This window comes from Echiichthys vipera (genome assembly GCF_963691815.1).
Source record: "Echiichthys vipera genome assembly, chromosome: 20".
Lineage (NCBI taxonomy): Eukaryota > Metazoa > Chordata > Actinopteri > Perciformes > Trachinidae > Echiichthys > Echiichthys vipera.
This window is the reverse complement of record NC_139845.1, coordinates 14,870,730-14,895,871: the sequence shown is the minus strand read 5'-3', so window position 1 is coordinate 14,895,871 and position 25,142 is coordinate 14,870,730. Positions and strand designations below refer to the sequence as shown.

Below are 25,142 nucleotides of genomic sequence, written 5' to 3'. Positions count from 1 at the left end.
TCATCAACTGAGGGTCACCCCACTAGATGGTAATTTAGATGTGAAACAAATCTATTTAGTGAATTGTATATGTGACCTTGCTTACAAAGTGATAAATTCACAGAAATGGATTAAATAAGGAAAGGAAGAAAAAAAATATTGAGAAAGCTGACGAACCATGGGCTATTACAAGTTTTTTTCTTCTTTCACCTCATGTCCTCTAATATTTTCTTGTGCTTTCTTGCTTCCCTTTTTTTCATTTACAAAGCCTGCTTTACATCCTCGACCCTACACCACCACTTAACGCTGGTGAAGTACATCTGATTGTAAATGCAGATTCACAACACTTTCTTGTCCTTTAGATTTGCATAAAATGGATATTTGTCTTTGGCACTGGCATAACACATCAGGACAAACCACAAAAAAGACACATTTCAAATAATAGATGAATAAATATGTGATAAAATGTTAAAATTATTTTTTAAAAAAAGGTTCTTTAAAAAGGGAAAAGATGAGGGGGGCATAGTGAGTGTGGATGTATTCAAGGGGTAGTGCTTGAAAGATGCTTGTTGAAAATAGTCACAATAAATGGAATATAGGGTGTTTTGAACTTTGAAAGTGTGAGTCTTGAAGGCAGTATCTAATATGTTAATTCAAACAATGGGTCACTGGAAAACTCTATTGCTCTTTTGATTGTCTTTCCATATTATGAAATGATGAGATAAGAAAATGCTTGGCCAATGATCTATGGTCACATCTGAAAACTGCCTTTCCCTGTCCTTTTATGTTGATTGGCTTGCACTTAGGTAGAACCTACTACCCTCATTCCTTATTCTTGATACAACGCCTTGTGACCTTTAGGATATAGGAAGGCTTACAATGTCTTGCAAGCAGGAGTTCTGTTTGCAACCCCACTGGGATTCAGGATAATATCATCAGCATACATAATGAGGGAGACATCACTAGTTTTACAATACACCACATCAACGTGTATGGAGAGAAGTAGAGGAGGGTAGAACGCATTCTTGAGGACCACCTTTTTGGAAAAAGCTAGTCAGAGAAAGGTATTAAGGCCAGAGTATGCTTTTAACAAAGTCGTTTGTAACAAGTGTTGTCTAACCATATCTGAAGGTCAATGTTTTTATAGTTGTTTCAAATGGCCACTCTTGAGTGAAAAGCTGGCCATTACAGAGAGGGGTGAGGCCCAGTACAATTGTTCAAATGTGGATAAGCGCACACTTTTGGACAATCTTTTCTTGAAAGTGTTCATGTTGTTGGAATCAGTTATATACATGAAAAGTGAGGGAAGTAGTTGTGTGAGGAAAAAAAAAAAGAGAAACTCAACTCTTTCCTACTTTCTCATTTGTCTTAGGAAAGATTGTCACAGCAGCTCTCCAATTTCATTGTTAGAAAGGTGCAATGAGAGAGTGTTTCAGGCGTTGTGCTTCATTTTTTCAAGCATACCGAAGCAGTTAGGGATGCAAACTTCATAGGGACGTAAAACACACCGTAAAGCCCACTTGGGGGCTGATATTCGGGACAGTCAACTGCTTAGACTTTCTGGATATCCAGAAATGGACAGCCAACCACTTGATGAGTAGACTGTATGGCATCCATAGCAATACATTTTGAAATCTTTCTGTCTATCTGGAACTGGCAGGGGAATTGGGTTCATGGGGCCCTGTAGTGAGAATATTCAAGTCACACGTTTTAAATTGTTTTTGTGTGGCTCGCCTTAAGGGAAACTACAGTAGCAATTCAACCTCAAGTAGCCTGTCAGCAAAATGCACTCAACAATAATAATGCCTAACATTGGTCAATTTCCAGCTCACTCTTCACTGGGCTGACAGTGTTCATAGTGCTCTTATTATTTAGCCATGTAATGCTTGAGAAGGTATACATATTTCATGGATTGATTGATATACAGATATTGTTTCTGGTGAACATACATTAGCTTTGGGTACATTGCTCACTGATGATCTTATATGACAGCTATTGAAGGTGCCCTTAGAGCAAATTTATAGATATGGAACCAAGCACAATTCCCATATGCTTTATACCAGAGCCAGCCTGTTATGAACTTCATGGCAAAGATAATATGATGAATGTATGCCCTATAATTCATTCTGGGTTTCACTGTTATCCATTAAAGAATACATTTTCCATCCATAAATGCATATGAATATGAACATGCACGTATGTATCTGTCCTCCATTATCTTGCACATTTTCTGTAATGGTCAAGAATGTTATCTGGATATGCTTGGGCCGTGCTTTGTCTTCATTGTCTCTCCTTCCATCTCAGGTAATCTAGTTTTACTTTTCTGTCTTTGTGATTTACCTATTCAGGTGGTCATGTGGTGCTTACTTTTTATTTTTAAAACTTTGATTTTAATGCATTTTCATGATTTGTCAAGATGAGTCAACCGAGACTGGCTGTGATTACACACCTTATCTTGAGAGGGTTTCTCATATCACAAAAGCGCCTCATTTCCCTTTATACATAATGACCCTTAAATGTACTTTCACTTTTCCCCCCAACACCCTTAATTTTCATCAACTCAACAAAATGCTAAATAATAAAATATCCACATGGTACCTTTTAATGTTTTTAAAGAGGCAACATGATTTATTGTATATTTAGAGTTGTGCCTTCTTTCTGGCTGTTGTTACTGTTATTATGTGCTATTTATAAAAGTGGAAATTGTTACTGTAATTTTTTTTTATGCAAGTCATCATTCAATTGTCGATGTTGATTGAGTTAACAGTACTATAAATACCACATGAAGAGGCAGAAACTGGGTGTTTAAACCTTGTAACCCTTGCTTTTAGCTTTCTATTTCAACTTCTTCTCTTAAACACATATGTGGGTATTGATTTGTTCCATAGACACCCTGGCAATTGCTCTGGTTGGGGAGTACCCCCTGGAAATAGTTGCTCTAGAAGCTAGGTGTTTTCACTAGGACTGTTCTGAGATGTAAGTTAAAATCTGGGCAGGGAAAAAAATAAGGAATCCACTCATAATAAGGAATCCACTCCTATACACTTATATAAATACTGATCAATGTTCACTTTAGCAAAGCACTAAACCACCATATACCTTTTTCCTAAAGGATAAAATACACTAAATCATTTAATCAGAGTTTAAAAAAATATTTGGTGGTCCGTCTAGGTTTTTCTCGTTAATGTGGAAAACTAAAATAAGATAATGTAGTTGTCTGCATGGCCTCATGTTGTTATGTTTGATAACTTATGTCAGATACAGTGTTGAGAGCAACAAAATGATGATTTGGTCTCATACCCGGCAGAATCGTAAGCTTACTGATGCCTACATGCTTGCATGCATTTAGCTTGGCCGTGAATCACACATACAACTGGTATGGTGGTACCAACTGGTACCTTTTCGGTAGGCCAAGGATCGCCTTGCTGTTAGGTGAAAAGAAGGTGTGTAAGGTAGGAATCACATGGCAATGCACATCCTCCCTACACAAACATTGGAGGAAACCAAAATAAATGTGTGGAATTGAACGATTGCATTGCAGCTACAAAATTACTTTCCTTGAACTGAAAAAGAACTTAGATTTTAGACGTATATATCAGTATCGTCCTGTTTGAGACTGTAAGTAAAGCCTACAGCACATTTGAGTGTAATACAGTACGCCCAAGCCTAAAGCTGTTTGAGGAAAAACTGAGACCTGAATTACAGCAGACGATGTGACTACTCAACAGAGTTTAGATTACAAAATGTTATGACAAAATCTTTCACAGATTTCTAAAACTGTATATGAAAGTCCTTTTTGTCCCTTGTTGTAGAAGCTACAACATATTTAATTCCTTTGTTAAATGTAGTTAAACCTTCTAAATATCATTTTTGATGTTTGATTTTATTTACCTGACTGATCACAGCTTGCTCCATCTGTCTAATTATTTCCATCTTCCCCTCATCTCTCAATCATCCCATATCTCTCCATTGTCTTTTTACTTATTGCTTCACATCCACCTGTATTTCTCATCTCTCAACCAATCCACCCCTTTTTCAATCCATTTGCATGTATTTCGGTATTTTTTTAAATCTCCTGTTTTCCATCATTTTCCATCTTGTTAGATCTCTGGCCATATCTGTTGTAGTCTGTCATTCCTCAACCCACTCCTTCTATTTTAAATCGTTACATCTCAGCATCTACCTCTGCTATCATTTCACTTCATCTGTTCATTCCTGCTATTTTTCTCACCTCTCTAACCAACCTTTTTCTCTTTTTCTGTGTTCTCTGCAGCTGGTATTGTTCGGAAAAAGCAGTGGTGTGAGATGGTGCCATGTTTGGAGGACGAAGGCTGTGACCTGTTAGTCAATAAATCTGGCTGGACTTGTACACAGCCCGGAGGCCGAGTCAAAACCACCACGGTGAGTTCATGCTCTCTTTTAGCACCCCATGTTACACAAACCACTCATAAACCAGTAGCACTGAGAACAACATTACCAAGTGCTGAAAATTAAGCATTTGCATAGAAACTCAATTGGAATGTAAATCACAAACTAAGGACACATTTTCTGTATTTCTAACAATGATTAACCCATTTTTCTTGCCAAACAATACTCTTTAGGGGACATTTTCACAAACCGAATCATTGTTCAGGATAATAAAAACACTTTTGAGTATTGGCCCTCATAAAAAGCTCTCATTGAGGCATTCAGTATAAAAGCCTTTTTACTGTGCTGGTTTTGCTACTGAGTTTGTGGTGATTTTTATGACAGATGTATTCGGTTTAAAACATTTTCATTCTCAAATTGCCTGACATGACAGTGTGTAATCACAGATTGCAAAATGTTGCTTTAATAACATAAATTTATTTAATCTCTATTTTGTTCAAACAATGTAAAGTGAGATTATGCCCCATTTTTTGAAAGATGAAAGAAACACAGTTTTCTTTCACAGAAAAAAGTTAAATTATAAGCAATAAAAGGCAACTTACTCAATTCAATACACTAATGGGTTTTGTTACTCCAACCCTTGAGTGTTGGTGATGTGACGTTTGCAAACAAAACGGTTCTTTTGAGCAGTTCTTTGGTACAAAACACTTTAACCCCCATCGATGACAACCAATCATGCATTATATGTAAGCACCACTACCACACAAACTGTATGGACGAATCTGGCGAGCTGTTTGTGTGTTTTGCCATCTAGCAGCGCTGCCATTACTGTGGTGGCTTCTCCCTCCAGTATGCGGGCGCTTGAATTGGAGCTGTCATTAGAAGTGTACCTTTTCTACTTTTACCTGTACTTTTTACGGAGCATTACTTTTAAAAAACAATGTCTAGGAAGTCGGGAAGAACCTGTGCAATTTTAGGCTGCTCCAACAGCAGTGGGGAAAATACTGAATGCGACTACACAAACCTTTACCTCATGAAGAGCACCCTGGTCTGAGGCCGTACACTCTACAACGATTCCCTGAGCGTTCAGATGTTTGCCAGAGGTGGATCAAGAATATTAACAGAGGGTGTTTTGGTTAACACTTGTCAATCTCACAATGAATAGCATCAAGTTGCTGAGTTAATCAGTGATGGACGTAAGTAATCACAAGTACTCTTTTTGAGGTGAAGGTTGTAGAAAAGATACACTTATGACAGCTCCCATTCAATCGTGCATACTGGAGGGAGACGCCACCGCAGTAATGGTCTGTCTATACTGTACCTTGCATTGCTGCAGTCTCAAACTCCATTTACACACAGAAAACAGACCCCACCCTCCTCTCCTCCGTCTATTTCTGTAATTTCAATTTATTGTATTCACCTATAGATAATATGTGTAATGTTTTTTAGCATTTTGTTTTAGAAACTAGCTAGTAACATCTGGCAAAGGGACAGATATTATAAATTTTGTGCAATTCTTTTTTAATTAATTGAAATGTCCAATATTGTACATTGTCCCCTTCATTTATTAATTGAAATGAAGTCGTACTTGACAGCCGTTCTATTTATCATTTAGCCCAAAATCGATTCATAGATTGATCCAGTCAAGAGCCACAGTGCTGGGTTCACGCTTGCGCAAGCACTTTGTGGCATTTCTGCCTCCTGCTGTGGCTGTGACAGTGACAGCAGCAGACACGAGCGCCAGGACGAGCAAACAGCTGTTACACTGAAAGCACACCAAAGATGCTTTTATTGACACTTTTATCAACATGTGTGACAGGCAGGCACAAGTGCACAATGCCTGATACATTTTTGCAGATAAATAGTAACCCCCGTAAGAAGTATTAAAAAAGAACGAAACACTCTTTTTGGCGGCTCATGAAAAGGAACCGAGCCATGAGATCCGGCCCCCATCAAAGATCCGTAATTCCAATCACTAATGAGTGTAATGAATTGAATGACCAATAGCTTGTGGTGGCTAATGTTAGCTAATGCTAGCAAAATCTAAATATTGCTATGCCGACATCCCTTGTTATACCTTTTATGTTGATGCGGAAGTGTGTTAGCGTGTAAGCATGTCTTTGGCCACCCGATGTCCATTCACTCCTCTTTTAAGTCTGTTTTGGCCTCAAAATTGATCGATAAATGTTTTTGCGATGATCACCAAATAGCTCCTAACTTTGTCTATCTGCTGTCTGGTGCTCGGCTGGCAGCATATGTGTGTTTAAAAGTTTTTTTCACTGGAAATGTGTGGCTGATAAACCAAAACATTGAGCTACAAGAAGCTAAAGTTCTCTTTTTACATTACACCATCATTCAGAACATTCGTCCTGGCTAGTGCAGCTAGATTCTTGAGCAATACAAGAAAATTATACCATCATTGCTACTTCTTTTTGACTGAATCTTTGAGCCCCATCACCAACTGTTGCCATATCACTTCACTTTGTAACAGCTTGCACACTGTCAGCCACGAGTACAATGATAACAGCAAGAAAACCAGTTGAACATTCACTTCACAATCCCTTTTGTCACTTCACAATCCCTCCCTGTTTATCTCCCGTCTTCAGCTTATCTCTACAAACTCTACGCCGTTTGTTTATTTCCTTGTCACCAGCAATTAGCTCAAATTAGGGACGTTCCTAATGTTAATGACGGCAGCAGATGGAGAGCCACCACTTGTATTTGCATAGATGGCGCCCATTCATTCAAGTTTGTCCTTCAAACCCTATTTTCAGCTCTTGAAGTTTCCTCCTCTCTACTTCACCCCCCACAAACAGACACACACACTGCCCTACCATACTCCCACTGCTTTATAAGAGCCGTAAACAGTGTAAGCACGCCTGTATGCCCAATCTATACTCCAGCAATTAGAGAAGTCTCAGCTGAGAAACATGTTACACAACACACACACACACACACACAGCACATCTGCCCTATCTGTAAATGTCAATGGGTGACCACTGAGGACCGTTGGGGCTTCATTAATGCATCTGTCATGATTTAGTCATCAGCTGACTAACTTGTTTATGCCCTCCTTTTGAGAGGCAAACACATACATAGACACAAATGTGTAGCAGATGCACACATTGAATGCTGAACCCAGATGATATGGTTCGTTATCAGTCAGCTGCTGCCTCTGTGCTCTTACTGTGTTGTGAGTCTCTCAACGGCTTGACACCAACCTGAACATACCTGGTTGCTGAGACTGAGGTGACAGCCGTGACATGTTCCACCTACAATGTAATTTGTTATCTGGGCAGGCAGATAGCCCCCACACACACTCATAGGTAACATATAGCTGGATCCATTTGTTATATTTGACAGGTATATACTGTATATATATATATATATATATATATATGTGTGTGTGTCCATGTTGGACAGGGCTGAGTATGCAAATGAGGTGGTCACTGTACTAATAGAGGCAATGCATGTGCATTCTTATATGTATGTTAACATGCTCTTACTGTGTGCAAATTCAAAGTTACGGATATGTGTCTCTGCTTTCCTGCCATGTACACTTTGGCCTACATGCACATTTCAAATCCCGCTTAGAACGTCAGTCAATGTACCTCTCATCGGCTTACGCTGACAATATGTGAGACGTGACAGGTATTCCTTGCTTGCTTCATTGGCTACTTTAAGCTTGGTGACAGCTAGTCAAATGGCTGGACAGCTATGTGCAATCATCTGTGCCTGTCCGTGTGCCTGTCTGTGTGTGTGTGTGTGTGTGTGTGTGTGTGTGTGTGTGTGTGTGTGTGTGTGTGTGTGTGTGTGCGCGCATGTGTGTGTGTGTGTGTAAGCAGCCTTCACTGTCAAGAATTCTAACAACTGGCAACAAGCAGACTTGGGGGTCATTGTCGAAATTTTCTCTAAAAATCTCCATTATGGGATGGATTAAATGGCCTAATGACCGCTCCCTTTAATCTGGGCCAAACTCAGGAATTCACAACCATGCATGCAGCCTAAAAATGCCTGAAATGCATTAAAGGTTAAGGCTGATTCCCCCAAAACAAAGATTACATAAACCTCTTGTTATCTACTGACCCAAGGGAGAATGATGGGCAAAAACAAAACAAACAATTTACTCCTCAGCCTCCCTCTGGTTAAGTTTGAACAAATGGCCCCTTCCCTAAGGCTTTTCAAGGTTAAACCCAAACTGCAGCCGCCCCAATATCGCCGTAGGGTGACTGCTGACTGTCCACAGTCCAGTGAGTATGTCTGACCTGTCTGTCAGGTGTTTGTGCGAAAACATCAATGCAGACAAACAGACATGTCCCTCGGGGCATTTGACTAAGCCAAGTCAATCTGACTCAGCCCCATAGCCCCGTAAAGGGCTATTTTGGACAAATGTCAGGAGGCGGTTTGCGTGTATTGGTCAAATGTTTGAGAGTTTGTGTTTTCCTTGTCAAACAGAGGGAGATTGTTGTTCAGGGTGACACCGCTGACCTCATCTCCACATTTCGTCTGCAGCACGGCTTGGTATGAGCCACATAGGATGTAGTCTGCGTGGTTTTCCTCAACCTCCCTCATCTCACCCTCTCAGTGGCCACCATTTGATGTGCTTCTGTTCAAAAATAACTTCCTTACATACTTGTTTTACCTATGCTTGACTCCTTCTCAGTCTATCACATTTAATCCCTCCCTGTCTCTAGTTTCTCTCTCCTCTCTTGTCCCGCTCTCCGTGCATTCATCTTAGTCTGACCCTACTTTACAGAGTACATGTTGTTCCTGTCAATAAAAACACATTATGGATTTTTTTTTTTTTTTAGGGCTGGCTCCAGAAAAAAACATATCAAGATTGATATGTACATTGCTTATTGTTGACAGTGACGTGTTGAGCGAGGTAACTTTTATCAGTGGCGCACAACGACCGCTGAAAAGGACACATATCAAACAGAGGTGCACTTGTGAAGCCATGGCACATAATTTATTACAGCATCAAGAGTCTCGCCAGTACAGTGACAAGTTTCTCCTCTAAACAATTGACCTAACAGAAAATGGAATTCCTCAGATGAACCATATCAAGTTCTAAGATCATAAATGAGCTCTGTAGGTTCACTTAACTGTATTAATGCAACAATAAAATGTGCAGGGACACTCAATTGCATGTACATCAGTAACCACTTTATTTTATTTTCTTGTTTTACCCGACTACATAAAAGCTGATGTCTGCCAAAAAGCATGCTTTATGGCAGCCCATATGGGCATAAAAATGATAAATAATCACTTACAGAAATACTGGCTGGAGGGATCTGTCAAAAAACATAACAAATGTTCAAGTGTTCTGGTAGTTGACTAAACCTTTCGCCTGAAAAGCAATTGTTCAATCATAGCATGGCAACTATAATTAGACACATTTTCTGTTGTAAAAATAAAGCATTGTACTTGCATTGAAATACTTCTGTGTTGCCTGTCCAAGTACAGTGGAAACCGCTTGTGATCGCTGTAACAGTGATCAACTGCACACTGCTGGGCCCTTGGTGAAGGAAAATATTCATGTCATTAATATAAAAATGTCAATAAGATCTGGAGGTACATTCTTGTATTGTAATCTTTCAAATTATGCAACATCTGTATTAGCAGGGCTAACTAGCTCAGTCTTTTAATGTTAGTTCTACTGTAAAGTCACATTGTGCATATTTCAGAACCTTATACAAAGTTTACATTATAAATCAAGTCAGCTGGAAATGCAGACATTTTTAAACAACTCACAGAGTTTAATGGGCTACAGGGGAGAAGCAAGCGGTACTCTTGTGTGAGACTGAGTACCTATTGATTAAAAAATAAATAAATAAATTTCCAGTGGCATAAGTATCATTTTCAGGTGTATTCCATTCTAGCATGGCACATTGGAATTGAAAGCTATGAAAGTAACTAACAGCAAAACAGTGTTTTCTTTATGGTCATGGTCATGGAATAAAACTAAAAGCATTCATATCTATTTATGATTTTAAGAGTATCATAAAGAATGCAGTTAGGGAGGAATGTCATTGTTTTTCTTGAGGCCATTGGGCTTTAATAGCTATCATTCTGTTCTGTTGTTCATTTGTATATCATGTAGGTGTTGTACATACTTTATTTTGTTTTGCTGCTACCTTGGCCTGGACTCCCTCGTAAAATAGATTTTAAATGGGACTTCCTGGTTAAATAAAGGTCAAATAAAAAACTTAAAACTAAGAGATCAGGAAGGTCTTGCTGAATTAATGTAAAATTCCTTACGAATCAGATGTTTATAACACTTGAGAACATATTTATATGACATCTATCTTCAGTTTTCTATGCCAAAGCTGCAAAATCATTTGTAGTGCGAACAAAGCACTGTGCTCTTATCTAAAGTTGTTGTTAGTGTTTCGGGTGAAAGTCACAGCTTCCTGACGACACAATATGCCATGTTCCCTGGAAAAATCATCTGCAATAAATTGCCAGATAGAGAAACACTTGCAACCAATGCACCTAAGCAACAACCATGGGTTAACTCCTCACTCCCAATATACTTTCCTCCCTCAATGACACTAAACTATTTGAATTTACATTTTATCACAGTTACCACTGTCAATCGCTGCCTTTGCTGCCTTTCTAAAGCACTCTCTTTTGGCAAAGCGATATGTAGTCACAGCAGTCATCTCCTATACCTCCTTCTCCCAGTGAAAGGCTTACCGCCGTCTCTCTCCAGAGAGGAGGATGCTCTGCATTGTGCCCTCCACCATTTTAAACTGGCAGATGAAACAGGCGCAAGGAGCTATCTCTCTCCACATGTGCCGACGCAGGGAGCTCAGCGAGAAAGAGGCAGAGTGAGTGCGCCATTAGAGGAGAAAACGGAATCACCTCGGGTTATCTGGAGGCTTTTGTGACAGCCCGATAAGACGAACAATTTAAAGAAAGGAGACAGAAAGGCAGTGTGAGGGAAGAAAAGAGCAGTGTGAGTGAAAGACAGAGAAAGATTTGGGCCAGTCAGACGTAAAACATTATATCAGTCAGCTGGTGTGCATCAAGCAGTGGCTCTTGTTAAAAAGCAGTATAAGCAGCTTTTCTCTCACTAAGTTGTAATTGCTCAAACTCCCACTGCAGGAAAAAACTGGGAAGATACTTTTTCTCACTGCTGCCATGCTGTATACAAAGCATCCATTACCATTTTTTTCAGACATTGTAAGAAACAGTGACTCAAAATCCCAGAAATTAGAAACATTGAAATGACCAAAAATCTTTAAAGCTGTACTATCTATGACCAAAACAATGGTGACTGATCATATGACCCACTAATGAAAGCACTTCTACTTGCCTCTTTGCCGAGTATTCCTATCTGAGTGTCTGTGGCGACATTCCCTCTCTAAATGTAAATATGCCGACATGTTAGTGACGCTGCTGACACTTGGTTTGCCAGTTAGCGCTCGTCACTAACGGATTATGCTGCGTTCACTTGTAATCAGAACTTCCAATTTCTGAGTCAGGCTTGTAAGCAGAAGTGTACTAGGAACGTGTGTGTGTGTGTGTGTGTGTGTGTGTGTGTGTGCGTGTGTGTGTGTGAGTGTGAGTGTGTGTATGTGTGTGTGTGTGTGTGGATTTAAGAGGGTAACATATAGGGGACAGACCGGAAGTAGAGAGGGGAATGTGTGTCAATAAAAAAGCGACCATGAACGTGACAAGATGGAGGGCTCTGAAAGAAGACAAATGTCAGGAGCCGTACCTCCTGAGAGAATGAATGTGATTACTGTAATCAAGACCTTTTTGGAGAGGAGAGAGGGAATAAAGGAATAAGGGAAAATGTTTGAGCATGAACATAAAATTTGAAACTCTGAGCTCTTGCATGCTATATACACTCTGGAGGTGCCATGTGTGTAACTATATGCATGAAGATGAATGCTGTTTTCACCCTCTCTCAAACAGAATATTTCTCCAAAGGGTACAGTTTACACATGACAATCCCCAGGCCAGTCCATGTCTCCCTGTAAGCTCCCAGAGTGTTTACGCATTTATACATCTGCCAGTGACAGCATGTGTTCGGCAGAGTATGAAAAAGCTATTTCGATTGTGGGTTTGTAAACAAGTGCTCAGGCCCCCCCCCCCCCCCCCCCCCCCCCCCCTCTTTCCCATCTCTTCCTTTCTGTTTCTTCCTCTCTCTGTGGATCCGGTTCAGGCTGGGCCTGATGGGATCCCCCCAAAGTCCCACCATCACCACGCCCCCTCTGTGGTTGTGGGTCAGTACCGTCCTTGGTAATTGATCCCTCTGGGCCCTCCAGTCACATCCAACAGTGGGTTGAACAGAATCACTACTAAGAAGACAGCTGCTTGGCCACCCCAGACAGGCCAACAGAGAAGAGGGGGAAAGAAGAAGGGGACTATGTTACTGCTAACCATTAGCTGTGACTGCCAGCTTCTTTCTAGAGGGAGCCAAGTCAGCACAAAATCTCTTGGCGTGGAGAAAAAAAAAACAAATCCTCCATTTTGGAAAGCTGTGAGATATATTTGGACTGTTTGCAAGAGAGAAGGATAGACAATAAAAACAAGAAAGTCTGCCTTTTTTACGTTCTTATTAACAGCCTAAGAGCTTGTGGGATTGATCTGCTAAGTGAGCAGTGTTGCTCAAACCCAAAGCCTCTGCTAGCCAACAAAAGCACCCCTAAGTGTAATACTCTGCCAGTTACGGAATTTAAGCAATTCCCATGTGGCCAAAGAGGTAATTGATTTCATGAAGTAGGAAGTAATTGAAACAAAAAAGTTCAATGTTCAATGTGAAAGAAATATTGTTTATCTGTCCGTAAGAAAACAGCACTGTTCTCAGCTTTGTGACAATATTACACGTTTTTCCTCAGATAACCCAATGCTTTTTTAAATATTTGTATCATTCCATAATGTGACGTCATGTAACAATTGTTAGCTAAAAAATTCAAACCCCCCCCAATTTTAATAATACATTGTTTCTATTGAATAGCTATGCTCTGATCAGAATGCTAACATGCTCACTTTAAAAATGCTAACTTGTATTAGCAAGTACAAAGTTTATCATGTTGATCATATTAGTTTAGCATGTTAGGATGCTAGTATTTGCTAATTAGCTAAAGTACAGTTGAGGCTGAGGGAGATTTTGTAGATATTGGTCATTGTATTAGACAAATACATGTTTCTACCTGATCAGAGCTAAAGGAAGAGTCAGGGGATCATGATCTGTGAAGCATATATGTTTGTACCAAATGTCATGTCAATCCATCCAATAGTTAGATATTTTAGTGTTATTCAGAGTGGAGGAAACTGTTGGTGTGGCTTCCAAACATTATAGATGGAAAGGTAACTTAAATAGTTCAGTAGTTATGGAAAATTACTAATTATTTCAAAATAATGAAGTATGAACGCTTTAATGATTCATTTTATTGCTATTTTATTTCACGTTTTATTTGCTTAAGAATTCAATGGTCATTTAAAACACAAGGCATCTTTGTTATTTTGTTTCCTTTTGGGCTACTGTACTGTATAATACTGCATAATCATACAATGTTTTATACCCACGCTTCTATATTTAATATGAACGGAACCGTTTCCTTTAAGCACATAAGCACAGATCAGCTCATTTGGGTTTGTACAAAGCCAAACCGGCACATTGTCAGGACACCTTAGTGAGACAAATTGCTAATGGCGGTGGTGCTGTGACTGTGTCTAAATCTGGAAAAAAAAATATCTAAAATAAAACACTGCATCCTCATTATAAGCTTGATAACCATACCGCCCCCCTCTCCCTCTCTTTCCCCCCAGGCTCTATGACGCGACAAGAGTCCCTCTCAACACTCTTGCACTATGGAGAGCACTGATGACCCCTTGACAGACAGCCAAAAACCATCTGCCAACAGCACCATACCACCTCCGGCACCACCACCACCACCAACATCACAACAACTCTACCCAAACCCTGGTCCCGCAAAGGCAGGAAGCAACATAAGCAGCTACAGAACACACAGGGCCTCATGGAGGCAGCAAGGTACAACAGACAGCTCCTTCCCCCTTGATTTGTGACTGAAGTTCTTATAGTGAGGTAAGGGGGATTAGTCATACCATATTTTTTCATTACAATTTTCCAGAATCAATTTTCCTCATGTGCTAGGGCTGATAGAGTTGGCAATTGAGGTATATCTGTTATTTGTTATTTATTTCTTTGGTTTATTGAAACTAACAAACACACCATCCTCCAGATTGTGTAGAACATGCAAAAAAACAGGAAGCACAGACTTAAGCAAATATATAAATCCAGAATCAATTTTAACAACCGTCTGCTTGTTTGATGTTTTTATTTGGCTTACTCATTTTTCCGTAAGCTCGCCAGGTCCCCAGTGTGTGTTTAACCACAGAAAATCCATGTGTGCAGCAATACCAGTAAAACCCATCGGTTCATTCTCAGCTTGTTTTTTGCCATGCTTTGTATTGCCTTGGAAGACGTCTCTGCACTGAAATAAAAAAGGCGCCAGACAGATATTAATGCATGTGATTGGGAAACCGAGAGTAGCCATGTAGTAAATTTAACGTACAGGGCAATAAAAGGGATGAGGCCAAAGTCATAAAAATGCCTGGTCTCATAGAGTCTCAAAAACCAGGCTCCCCTCTCGGTCAATATTGTCAGCATTTATGGCCAATACCATGGTTTGCTTTCCAGAATAAAAAAAAAATCTGATCCGGCTGCTTTTCGGACCAGACAGCAAGTCTTCAGTAGATTTAAACTATAAATAGACACAGGGTGGAATGCATGCTGTGAACTCAGATCCCCGCACAGTGCATCCTATAGGAGATTATTGTCTATTTACTAAGGGCTAAGGCTATCTAAGATTGGATTTAAACATTTTATGTTGCTGTGTGCTTTAATGTGCTGTATAAAGGACAACAATGCCATATAGCCGTCAATCATCATGCAGTGGCTTGCAATACAATAGCTCACATTGCATGAACAGATATAATCTATACATAAGTGTATTGCGAGACATGGGGTGGGGTGGACATTTTAAGTTGTTTGTATCTAAAACAAATTAACAGCCTTTGTTATTCCTTTCAGGTAAGCTGTTAAATCTGTCCTAATGTTCCCTCTTGAGCATTAAAGTTCTGATCATATTGTAGAATGTAGATAGTGAACTGTGTTAGCTTTGATGTTCTGAAGAAATGCAATATGAAAGGGTTGATAATGACACAACACCCCAGATATCTTTGAACTCTCTCTTAATGTGGAATGGGGCCTAGTGTCTGGAGGCCCCCCTGCATACATGTTCATGTATTTTGATCTCAGCGTCTGCTTCGGGGCATTATCCGACTTCACAGCATGTAATGAGCGATTTCCTATCCCTTATTAACCTGTGGATCATTCCTAACCTACAAGTTCACTTATGAATATTCATCGGGTGGGCTATTGTGCAGCTTGCATCCTCCGATCCAAACGGAAGCGCTCTCAGCTGCACAAGGCTCAGCATTTAATAGCGTAGTAGTTGCTTCTCTTGTGCTACTATTATTGTTATTTAAGTAATTAATATGATAACAGTCATTATTTCTTAATATATTTTCCCTCTGTGCAAATTATTTTTCATTTAGAATCAGAATCAGAAATACTTTATATATGTTGAGCTATATTGCATCTACTCCATCTGAAATTCTTGATTGGAATAATGTTTCAGTGGATAATCGTTGAAGATTTGGACTTAAGGAGACAAGTGGGGAGGGTTGGGGTGGGAGCGACTGATAGGGTATTTTTTTTATAATTGTAATCGCATTGAAAAAATGCAGCTATCTTTATTGTTCACACTCTAATTCTCATTATACACTGCAAACACATGCATTTCAGATTTAATGGAAAGTCAGTAATGACTGTTAAACAAAAAAAAAAAAAAAAGTTGATGCAAAAAGCAGTAGCATAAAAGACTTTACTCCTTTAGCTGACATTTTGAATGTACAGAATCACCCAATCAATTAATCAACCGCATACTCCTTAAGATTCTGCATTATTCACATCCATCAGAGCCTTAGTAAAGAGTTTGGAGAGGAAAAGCAGATCAATTTTACCTCATGCGTGCCCATTCACACGTTCACCGTGGGTCACAGCACTGTGACATTTCGAAGGGAGTCAGCAAGAGTTCACGCAGAGAGGAAATGTCAAGCCGCGACCATGTGTTCGGGTGCATTTGCTTTAACTCCCAGTCGGAGAGTGACTCCGTATATAATTGTTTTCCCTTAGCTCCAACAATTGTGGCTGTGTGCACCTTTACTTGAATGCACATGCAAAATGTATATGAAAGGCAGCACAAATGCATGTTTATTTATACATCAAAGCATTTCAGCTTTGCCCGGAGATGGGAAGCTAGCGCCCCTGAAATCAAATGTTTAATGTTTTCCATGTACTCGAATTAATGCTGCTTGGTACATATCAATATGTATTGAGTGGATTGCCTGCTCACTCCATAACAAGAGTAGTCTGCACAAATTGGGCATTAGCACAGATGGATTCCGTCCCCTTCTGTTACTATGACACTTGCAGCAGTTATCGGTCTCACTTGAAAAGTCTAATTCTCTTTCTGGTCCTGTTTGTATAGCCACACCCCACTGTATTCACAGTTTGTCCATGTGTTCTACAGCCAGACAGACTCTGCAGCACATTTCCCTCAACTCTGCATTCCTCTGGCACAAAATTGTAAAATATTTCCTCGCTGTTATAAGATATAAAATAGAGTAATATGGTCGTTTCCTGATAAACCAGAGGTAATAATCACCTAGGGCCTGTGAATTTTATTCATGGGGCAAATTCATCTCATATTCATCTGACATTCGTTCCTCTTTTTAATAGAAGGCCTGCATTTCCCTGAGATGAGATTTGTGTGTGAGATTTATGGGGAACCATTTGCCACAGTGTGGGTGTGAGGAACATGGAGGGAATATAAGAAAATTACCATGGTAGACACAGCACAGTGGTGTAGTGGTAAGCACTGTCACCTCACAGCAAGTCCTTCTATGTGGAGTCCACATTTTCTCCCGTGTCATTGTGGGTTTTCTCCGGATTCTTTTGCTTCCTCCCACAGTCCAAAGGTGAGGTTAATTGGTGATTCTAAATTGCCCGTAGGTGTAAATGTGAGCATGAATGGTTGTCTGTCTCTATATATCAGCCCTTTGATAGTCTGGCCACCTGCCTAGGGTGTACCCTGCCTCTCGCCCTGTGTCAGCTGAGCTCCAGCCTCCTGCGACCCCAACTGGGATAAGCGTTTCCAGATAACAGATGGATGGATGCATTCCATTCCTCTTTAGATTCCTACAGCTGTGTTCTTTCCATCTTTCCTTTTACCTGCAGCCCCTTTACCATTCAGTGCCACTGTGATCTCAATGTGCTCACTAGGAGGCAATGAGAAAGGGAACATTGGGATCAAACACCTGTTTGGACAGCAGTTACAGCTGAGCAGTTAGCTAGGCATGCCCCCACTTTAAGATGTTATAACTAAGGGGAATTTTTGCCAAGTTTCACTAAACCTATGACATTACCTCTATTAAGTCCCAAGCTCATTAAGATGTTTATTATTCCCTTAGCATCAGACATTGTCGTCTGTGATACATGCTAGTATTCCATCCAACACCTGCCCCTTTCATGGCAATTTGCAGCCTGTGAAATCATCAAGAGTTCATTATTATGAATTAAACTTCAGTAGTCTTGGAAGGCATCGGTGCCTCTGCAAAATTGGCTGTGTGACTGGCGAGGGCCAGATGGTAAGGAGGCTTCCAGATCTGTCTTTCTGTTGGTAGATTTATTGTTTCTCAATCTCTGCTCTGCGAGACTCACTTTGTTACTGGGTTACACCCGCTGAAGAAGTCTTAATATTTGACTGTCAAAACAGTGGATTTGACAGCGAGTAAGCTGTTGAGTTTTTATTGTTACGATTCTGTCAGAGTGATGTGATTAAGGAGAAATGGGTATACACAAGGCTTTTAGCAACACACAGTGTACGTATGCAATGGAGTATTTATTTATTAATTTGAAAAATAGTTCAACGTTTTTCTTTTTTGCTGAGAGTAGGAAAAGACTGGTGACTGTTATATCTGTCTGTTAAATATTAAGCTAGATCCAGTTAGCTTAGCATAAAGACTTCAAACAGGAAGAAACAAGTGATATGTACATTTTTTATTCTTGTCAGGAGTTGGTTGAGAAGGTTGATACAACTCTTCTGCATGTACCAGAAAGCTGCTTTCAAATCTCACCATGTGTCAATGGCCCTGACAACCACATACCCTCAAGAGTGTTTCCCGAAAAAGCAAAAGTGTTTTCAACAGTGTCTCCTGTCTTGCTGTTGCAAGTCCAGCACGGCAACTCTAGATGGTAGAGCAAAATCCATTCATGTAGGTGGCAACTGCTTCATGTCCCTCCACTGTGATCAAAATCAATGCCCCTTTGTGTGAAAGCCCCTAAAATATAGCAGCCGGTTAGCTTAGCTTAGCATAAAGACTGGGAACTGGGGAAATAGCTTGCACAAACTCCTTCAAAAACATTTGTTGTACTTTTTGAAACTGAACTCTAGAGGAGCTGGTAGGCATTTAAACCTTTGGAGAGAGCCAAGCTAGTTGTTCTGTCTAACTATTCCAGTTTTAAGGGTAAGTTAAGCTAAGCTAACTGTCTGCAGGGTGTAGCTTTATATTTAGTATACAGAAATGAGGGTGATACCAATCTTGTCATCTAACTTTTGCCAAGAAAGCAAGTAAGCATCTTTCCCAAAATGTTAAAGAAATAAAAAAAAATGTAAAAAGAGCATGGGATACTTAAGAGAGAGAGAGAAGTTGCATTAATTCTGGAAAGACAAACTTTCATTCCAAAGACTAAAAACTAAATGTCAAATGACTGAATTGATGAACAACAGATCTACAGTGCTGCATGAAATATTACAGCACACAATCATATTCTATACATGTAATTTATACCCAAAGTCAATATACAGGCAGATAGAATAAAAGTTCATTATAATTTTTTTTTCTTTTTTATTGCACACACGCAAACCTTTTTCTACTTAAACACTACTGATAAAGTCGGCGTAAAGAGTTATTTTTGTACGCTTTTGTTAAGAAAAAATGGAAGAAAGTCTTATTTGGAAGGAGCTGAGAAGACTGTGACAGTGTCTGAGTACTAAAACAATCATCTCATGTTTGCTTTGTTCTTGTTGATTCACAGGTCTCATAACACAGCCAGAGATGACATAACCAGGGAGTGACTGTTTGAGGGAGCGAACTCTCCCCTGGACACTGGACAAACTACTCACTGTAAAACACTTTCCATTTCCTGTGACTGGCCCCTCCGGGTTTTTGACTGCTCCCTCCTGCTAGCTGTCTTTGGGTCAAAATGTTGCGTCCACCTCTTCTCTACTGTGTCTGCCTGCTCTGTGAACATAGCAGCGCCTGCTTGTGCCACGGAGGATCGGACACCATTAAAATCCCATGAGTGGTTTTGCATCATTGGAAGGACTGTGTTTGAAACGTCAAACTGCTTTGAATAAGGGATTTCACCCACATCTCTCTACATGCCTCTGGAGCAGAAGTTCCAGAGCAAAGACGAGATAGTTACGGATTGGACCCTGTTGCTTCTTGGACCACCTCGTGAGGCAGTTAAAAAAAAAAACTGCGCACTCTCTGCTGTGAATAGGCCTTCTGCTGGAGTAAACCTCCCATATTTTTATAGACCAAAGAGCAAAACAACAAATATGATCATTATGACGGAGTGGACCATGTGGCAAAGACACACAGAGACTTTATGAACTTTCTGTTTGTGTCGCCATGACCAACGACTGCCCCTTCAGTGACAAGGTGCAAGTGGACCGATGCAAACAGAACCCAGTGTCCGGTGGCACATGTACCGTACACATGTCGAAGGAGTACTTTTAAAACTTTCCAGACATTTTTTTCTCAGACTAAGCCCACCACTGTATTTTGGAACTGGAGATATAGATACTACATACGTATAACTGTGTATCAAAAAAAAAAAATTGATTTGCATTTTTCAGTAGCTACGGTTTGGACAACTTGCAGAAAGCAATGTCGAGTTGGTAAAGAATCAGGAGCGCAAATCATATCAAAGAGATGATGAATATCTACAGAGAGTATAAATGCTGTCAAGTCTGAAAAGAAGGAGTAAAGAAATGTCATTAAATGTATTTTGAAAGGTCCTAAAAAGTTATATATTTAACAGTTTTATATGTTGTACCTTTGTAGAGAAGCTTATTGGACTTAAAATGTGGTCACAATGGCAGTTTAGTAGGATTTGAACAAATGCTGTTGTTCTCATTACTGCTGGCTCGTAGTCCCAGGTTTTCTGTTCACACCTCAGTAGCCGCTTTATTTTCATGGTCATCTACAAGTCACTGTCTATCAGAACCATTAATGAAAAAAAAGGAAAGTGACACAATTTATTGAGGACTGATCTGCAGCCAACTGAACATTGTAAATCTATGGTAGTCAGTGAAAGCCATTGAAATCTGCTAATTTGCTATGATATTGTATTGTACACGGTGTGGAATACTGACTCATTTCCTCTCTATGGGTTTTGATCTCTTAATTTATTTTTGTGCTCGTGTTTGTTCTGGCACAAATCTGGCCTCTCTCCGATGGCAATGAATACAACGAGGAGAGAAAGAAGAAGCCGAGGAAGCATTGCAGAAGTATTAGAGTCATTTACATACATTTTTTATCATGAAATATTTTAAGAATAAATTAAATACATGAAAAGAAACGTCCCCTGCAAATTTTGATGGTCTTGGTGTTCAAGGTCATCAAACAAAAATTCAAATGATTTTATTCTTGTTTTACTTTTAATGACTATGTGCTCCGTCACAATGAAAGTAACTTTTTCTTTCTCAGGTGGGTCTATGACCATATGCCTGGACTGTCCTTAGAAGCTCAGTGGGAAAATATCTTCTTAGTTCTTTTGCACAATAACAGTAGGGGGAAAAAGGTTTTCAACTATCCACTTTTTTTTTTTTTATCCTGAGCCTCTACCAAACCATTGAGACGTCCATTTACAACAGAAGTGCACTTTCAACAACAGCAATGCCCACGCCAAAAACACACCAAACTGTGCCCAAGTGCAGCCTGGGGTGAACTGCCATGTAATATCTAGGGAAACCTGCATCCACCACTCCGAGCTGCAGCTAAACTAAAAGGTGGAGAAAGTTTTACTTTTGATGGTGCATTGCGAGCCAATCAGTAAACAGAGCCCTGTGACTGATGTTAATGTGATGTTGACTTATGTTACAAATAATTTCTCTCCACACTTTGCTGTGGCTTGGTCTATTTTCGGGCAAATGAATAACATAAAACTTAAGTGATGGTAACATAGAAAAACACAAAAACAGTAATGTAACATGCAGGGTGATCTTTATAGAAGTAGCTTGGACCTGCTCAGCATCTTTTGGTGAACTGGAAGCTCTTTTTGTGGATTTCTTAAAAGAATTGCAGACTTGAAAAACAAGAAAAGTAGTACTAGTTTGAGTGTGTCCAGATTGCACAGGAAGTACTCAAAGTACATAACTGTTTTTGTGCGTATGTTTTGCTTTGTTTAATCAGTTTTACCAGTATCACTCTGGATTCCCTGATTAGTTGCTGTATTAATATTCTTAGTAATGTAGCGCAGCCCTATTGGAGGCCAATCCCCACCTGGAACGAGTACAAGTTACTACTGAGAACGCTGACACAGCTGTCATAGCGAGGTGACGACTTCATCCACCGGGGTAAATTACAATGCAGTTGGTGAGTATCCCCACACCCACCCAGCTTCTGACACCCTGGGCAACAGAGAAGAAAAGGGTCCAACCCCTTATACCGTTCCAGAACCAAGAGAGGGTAAATCCACCCAACCCCAGTGGTTCTTCTCATGAGTGGTGGGCATACAGGATTAATGAACAACTCGACCAATTAGGAGAACGTGTTTTTAAAAAAATATGACAAAGTGGTCTTCCTTTTTTGAGGGGTATTCATGTACATAATTATGTCCTGTTAACCTTCTATAACTGAACTATTCCAAAAGCTTGTGACCTCTTTATAGCACCATTATAAACAGGTCAAATGCTAAAGGTGATTTTTGTTATTCTAACTTACTGGAAGGAAGCCACCTGAAAAGTGGTTCTGGTTGTGGGCCTAACAAAGGCCAAAAAAAGATGGTTCAGTCAGGTAAAGCTAACTATTTTCTCAACAACCAAACAGCAGAGAAGACCATCAGAGGGAAGGTGGGCTCAACAGTCACAGTGGACTTCAGCCAATCCTGGTACACACTGAAAGAGACACCTGTATCAAAAGAGTACACATGCACATCATACATTTCAGTAGAAAATCGATGTGTAATTGCATATTATCTCAAAAAAGGGGGAGAAAATGTCATAGTATAATTTGTCCAAAAAAATCTTAAATCAATCATAGAATACCCTGTCTAAAGGGGTCATGGCATAATTTCTTGGACAAAAGTCATGGTAAAGTGTTTCCGGAAAATAAGCCAAAAAAGGCAAAATACAATATGTCCAAAAATGCTTAAAATCACTCATAGGATAGCCTGTCTAAAGCAGTCATGGCATAATTTGTTTAAAGTCAGGTAAAGTAATAGAAAAGTGTATCCACACAATGAGTAGAAAAAAAAGTCATAGTATAGTATGTTAAAAAAATGCTTAAATCAGTCATAGGATACCCTGTCTAAAGCAGTCATGGCATAATTTGTTTAAAAAAGTCAGGGAAAGTCATAGAAAAGTGTGTCCGAAAAATAAGCCAAAAAAGTCACACTATAGTATGTTGAAAAAGTCAATATATAATATGTCCAAAAAATCTTTAAATCAGTCATAGGATACCCTGACTAAAAGAGTCTTTATACAATTTCTTGAAAAAAGTCAGGAAAAGTCATAAAAAGTGTTTTTGAAAAATAAGCCAAAAAAAGTCATAGTATAGTATGTTGAAAAATGAGGGGAAAGTCAAATATGTCCAAAAAATGCTTAAATCAGTCATAGGATACCCTGTCTAAATTAATTTAAAAAGTCATAGTATAGTGTGTCGAAAAATGAGGAAAAAGTCAAATATGTCCAAAAAATGCTTAAATCAGTCATAGGATACCCTGTCTAAATTAATTTAAAAAGTCATAGTATAGTATGTTGAAAAAGTAAAAAAAAGTCAAAATACAGTATGTCCAAAAAATGCTTAAATTCAATTCAATTTATTTATAATGCCAAATCAAAACAAAAATTATCTCAGGACACTTTACAGAGTAGGTATAGACTACACTCTAGGACTTATTTATGATTTACATAGAAAAACTATGAGTACGTAGAGTACGGTGGCAACGAAAACCTTCCCTATAACAGGCTGGAACGTCAGACAGACCCAGCTCTGTGGAGGACGGACATCTGTCTTGACAAAATCAGTTTGAAATTGACAACATAGCTAAGGGCTCGTGAGCCCCAGCTGTAAGCTTTATCAAAGAGGAAAGTTTTGAGTTTACTCTTAAATATGGGGACAGCCTCCCTAATACCACTTAGGGGTCGGTTCCATAGGAGAGGAGCTTGGTAGCTGAAGGCTCTGCCTCCCATTCTACATATTGAGAATCTAGGAACGACAAGTAGCCCTGCATTCTCAGAGCGTGATCGTCTGGTTATACGGTACTATGAGCTTTGTGAGATATGACAGAGCCTGACCAATAAGAGCTTTGTAGGTAAGAAGAAGGATTTTAAATTATATTCTAGATTTTACAGGTAGCCAGTGCAAAGAGGCTAATACAGGAGAAATATTTCTCTTCGATTTGTTGTAGTTAGTACTCGAGCTGCAGCATTTTGAACCAACTGGAGACTCTTAACAGACTTATTAGAGCAGCCTGAGTTGCAATAGTCCAGCCTAGACGTAACAAATGCAAAGACTAGTTTTTCTGCATCTTTCTGAGACACAATGTTCCTAATTTACGCAGGTGAAAATAAGCAGTTCTTGTCGCTAGTTTTATGTGAGAATCGAAGGACATATGAGGTTAATTTGTTAAGGTCAACTGTAGAAAAGCAGTCCAATATTATATGGGGTTGTACGGTTGTTTCTAAGTTTCTTGGTTTGAAGAAAAATTGGTGCCAAGCGACTTGATTTTGTCTCTAATAGTTATAATTTTGTCATTTAAGAAGGTCATGAAGTCGTTACTAATGAGGGTATAGGAATACATGGCTCAATAGAGCTGTGGCTCTGTCAGTCTGGCTACAGTGCTAAAAAGAAATCTAAATCAGTCCTAGGATCCCCTACCTAAAAGAGTCATGACATAATTTGTTTAAAAAAGTAAGAAAAAGTAATAGAAAAGAGTGTCCGAAAAATAAGCCAAAAAAAGTCTAAATATAATATGTCCTAAAAATGGTTAAAAAAATGGTTGAATCAGTCCTAAGATAGCCTGTCTAAAGCAGTCATGGCATAATTTCTTGAAAAATAGTCCAAAAAAAAGTCACAGTAAACTGCAGGAGCAGGATTGGACACCCCCTGTTTAACTTTTAAGAAATCTGTCTAGACGCAGAACGTGATAGCTTTTGTGGCACTTAGGCATCATCAACAATACTTTCTTGGCTCAAAATCCAAAAGTCTTATCAAAAAACCTATTTTACTGTGAATGAGAGGAGACTTTACTGAAGATGCTGACTTTAATGTTTACATCAGCCTGATGCAATATAAAGTCCAAGCAAAAATACAAAGTGCCAATCAGAGATCTATTGGAAATGTCAAATTAGATTCAATCCGTCTTCCACTTTCCCAGCAACTGTTAAGTCATTGGGTCA

The 25,142-nt window shown here is 39.4% G+C and overlaps 1 protein-coding gene across 1 annotated transcript in view; it reads left to right on the top strand.

Annotated features, from left to right (window-relative positions):
• The window catches only part of tafa5a (TAFA chemokine like family member 5a), a gene marked incomplete at its 5' end in the record, with an annotated part of 92,117 nt that extends 77,885 nt beyond the window's left edge, over nt 1-14,232 (top strand). Inside the window, 2 exons of the mRNA XM_083934727.1 lie at nt 4,253-4,380; nt 14,134-14,232. Of these exons, the coding sequence (XP_083790853.1) occupies nt 4,253-4,380; nt 14,134-14,142 (137 nt within the window). The 3' untranslated portion in view covers nt 14,143-14,232. The remainder of the gene's footprint in view (nt 1-4,252; nt 4,381-14,133) is intronic.
• Nucleotides 14,233-25,142: the final 10,910 nt, after the last annotated feature.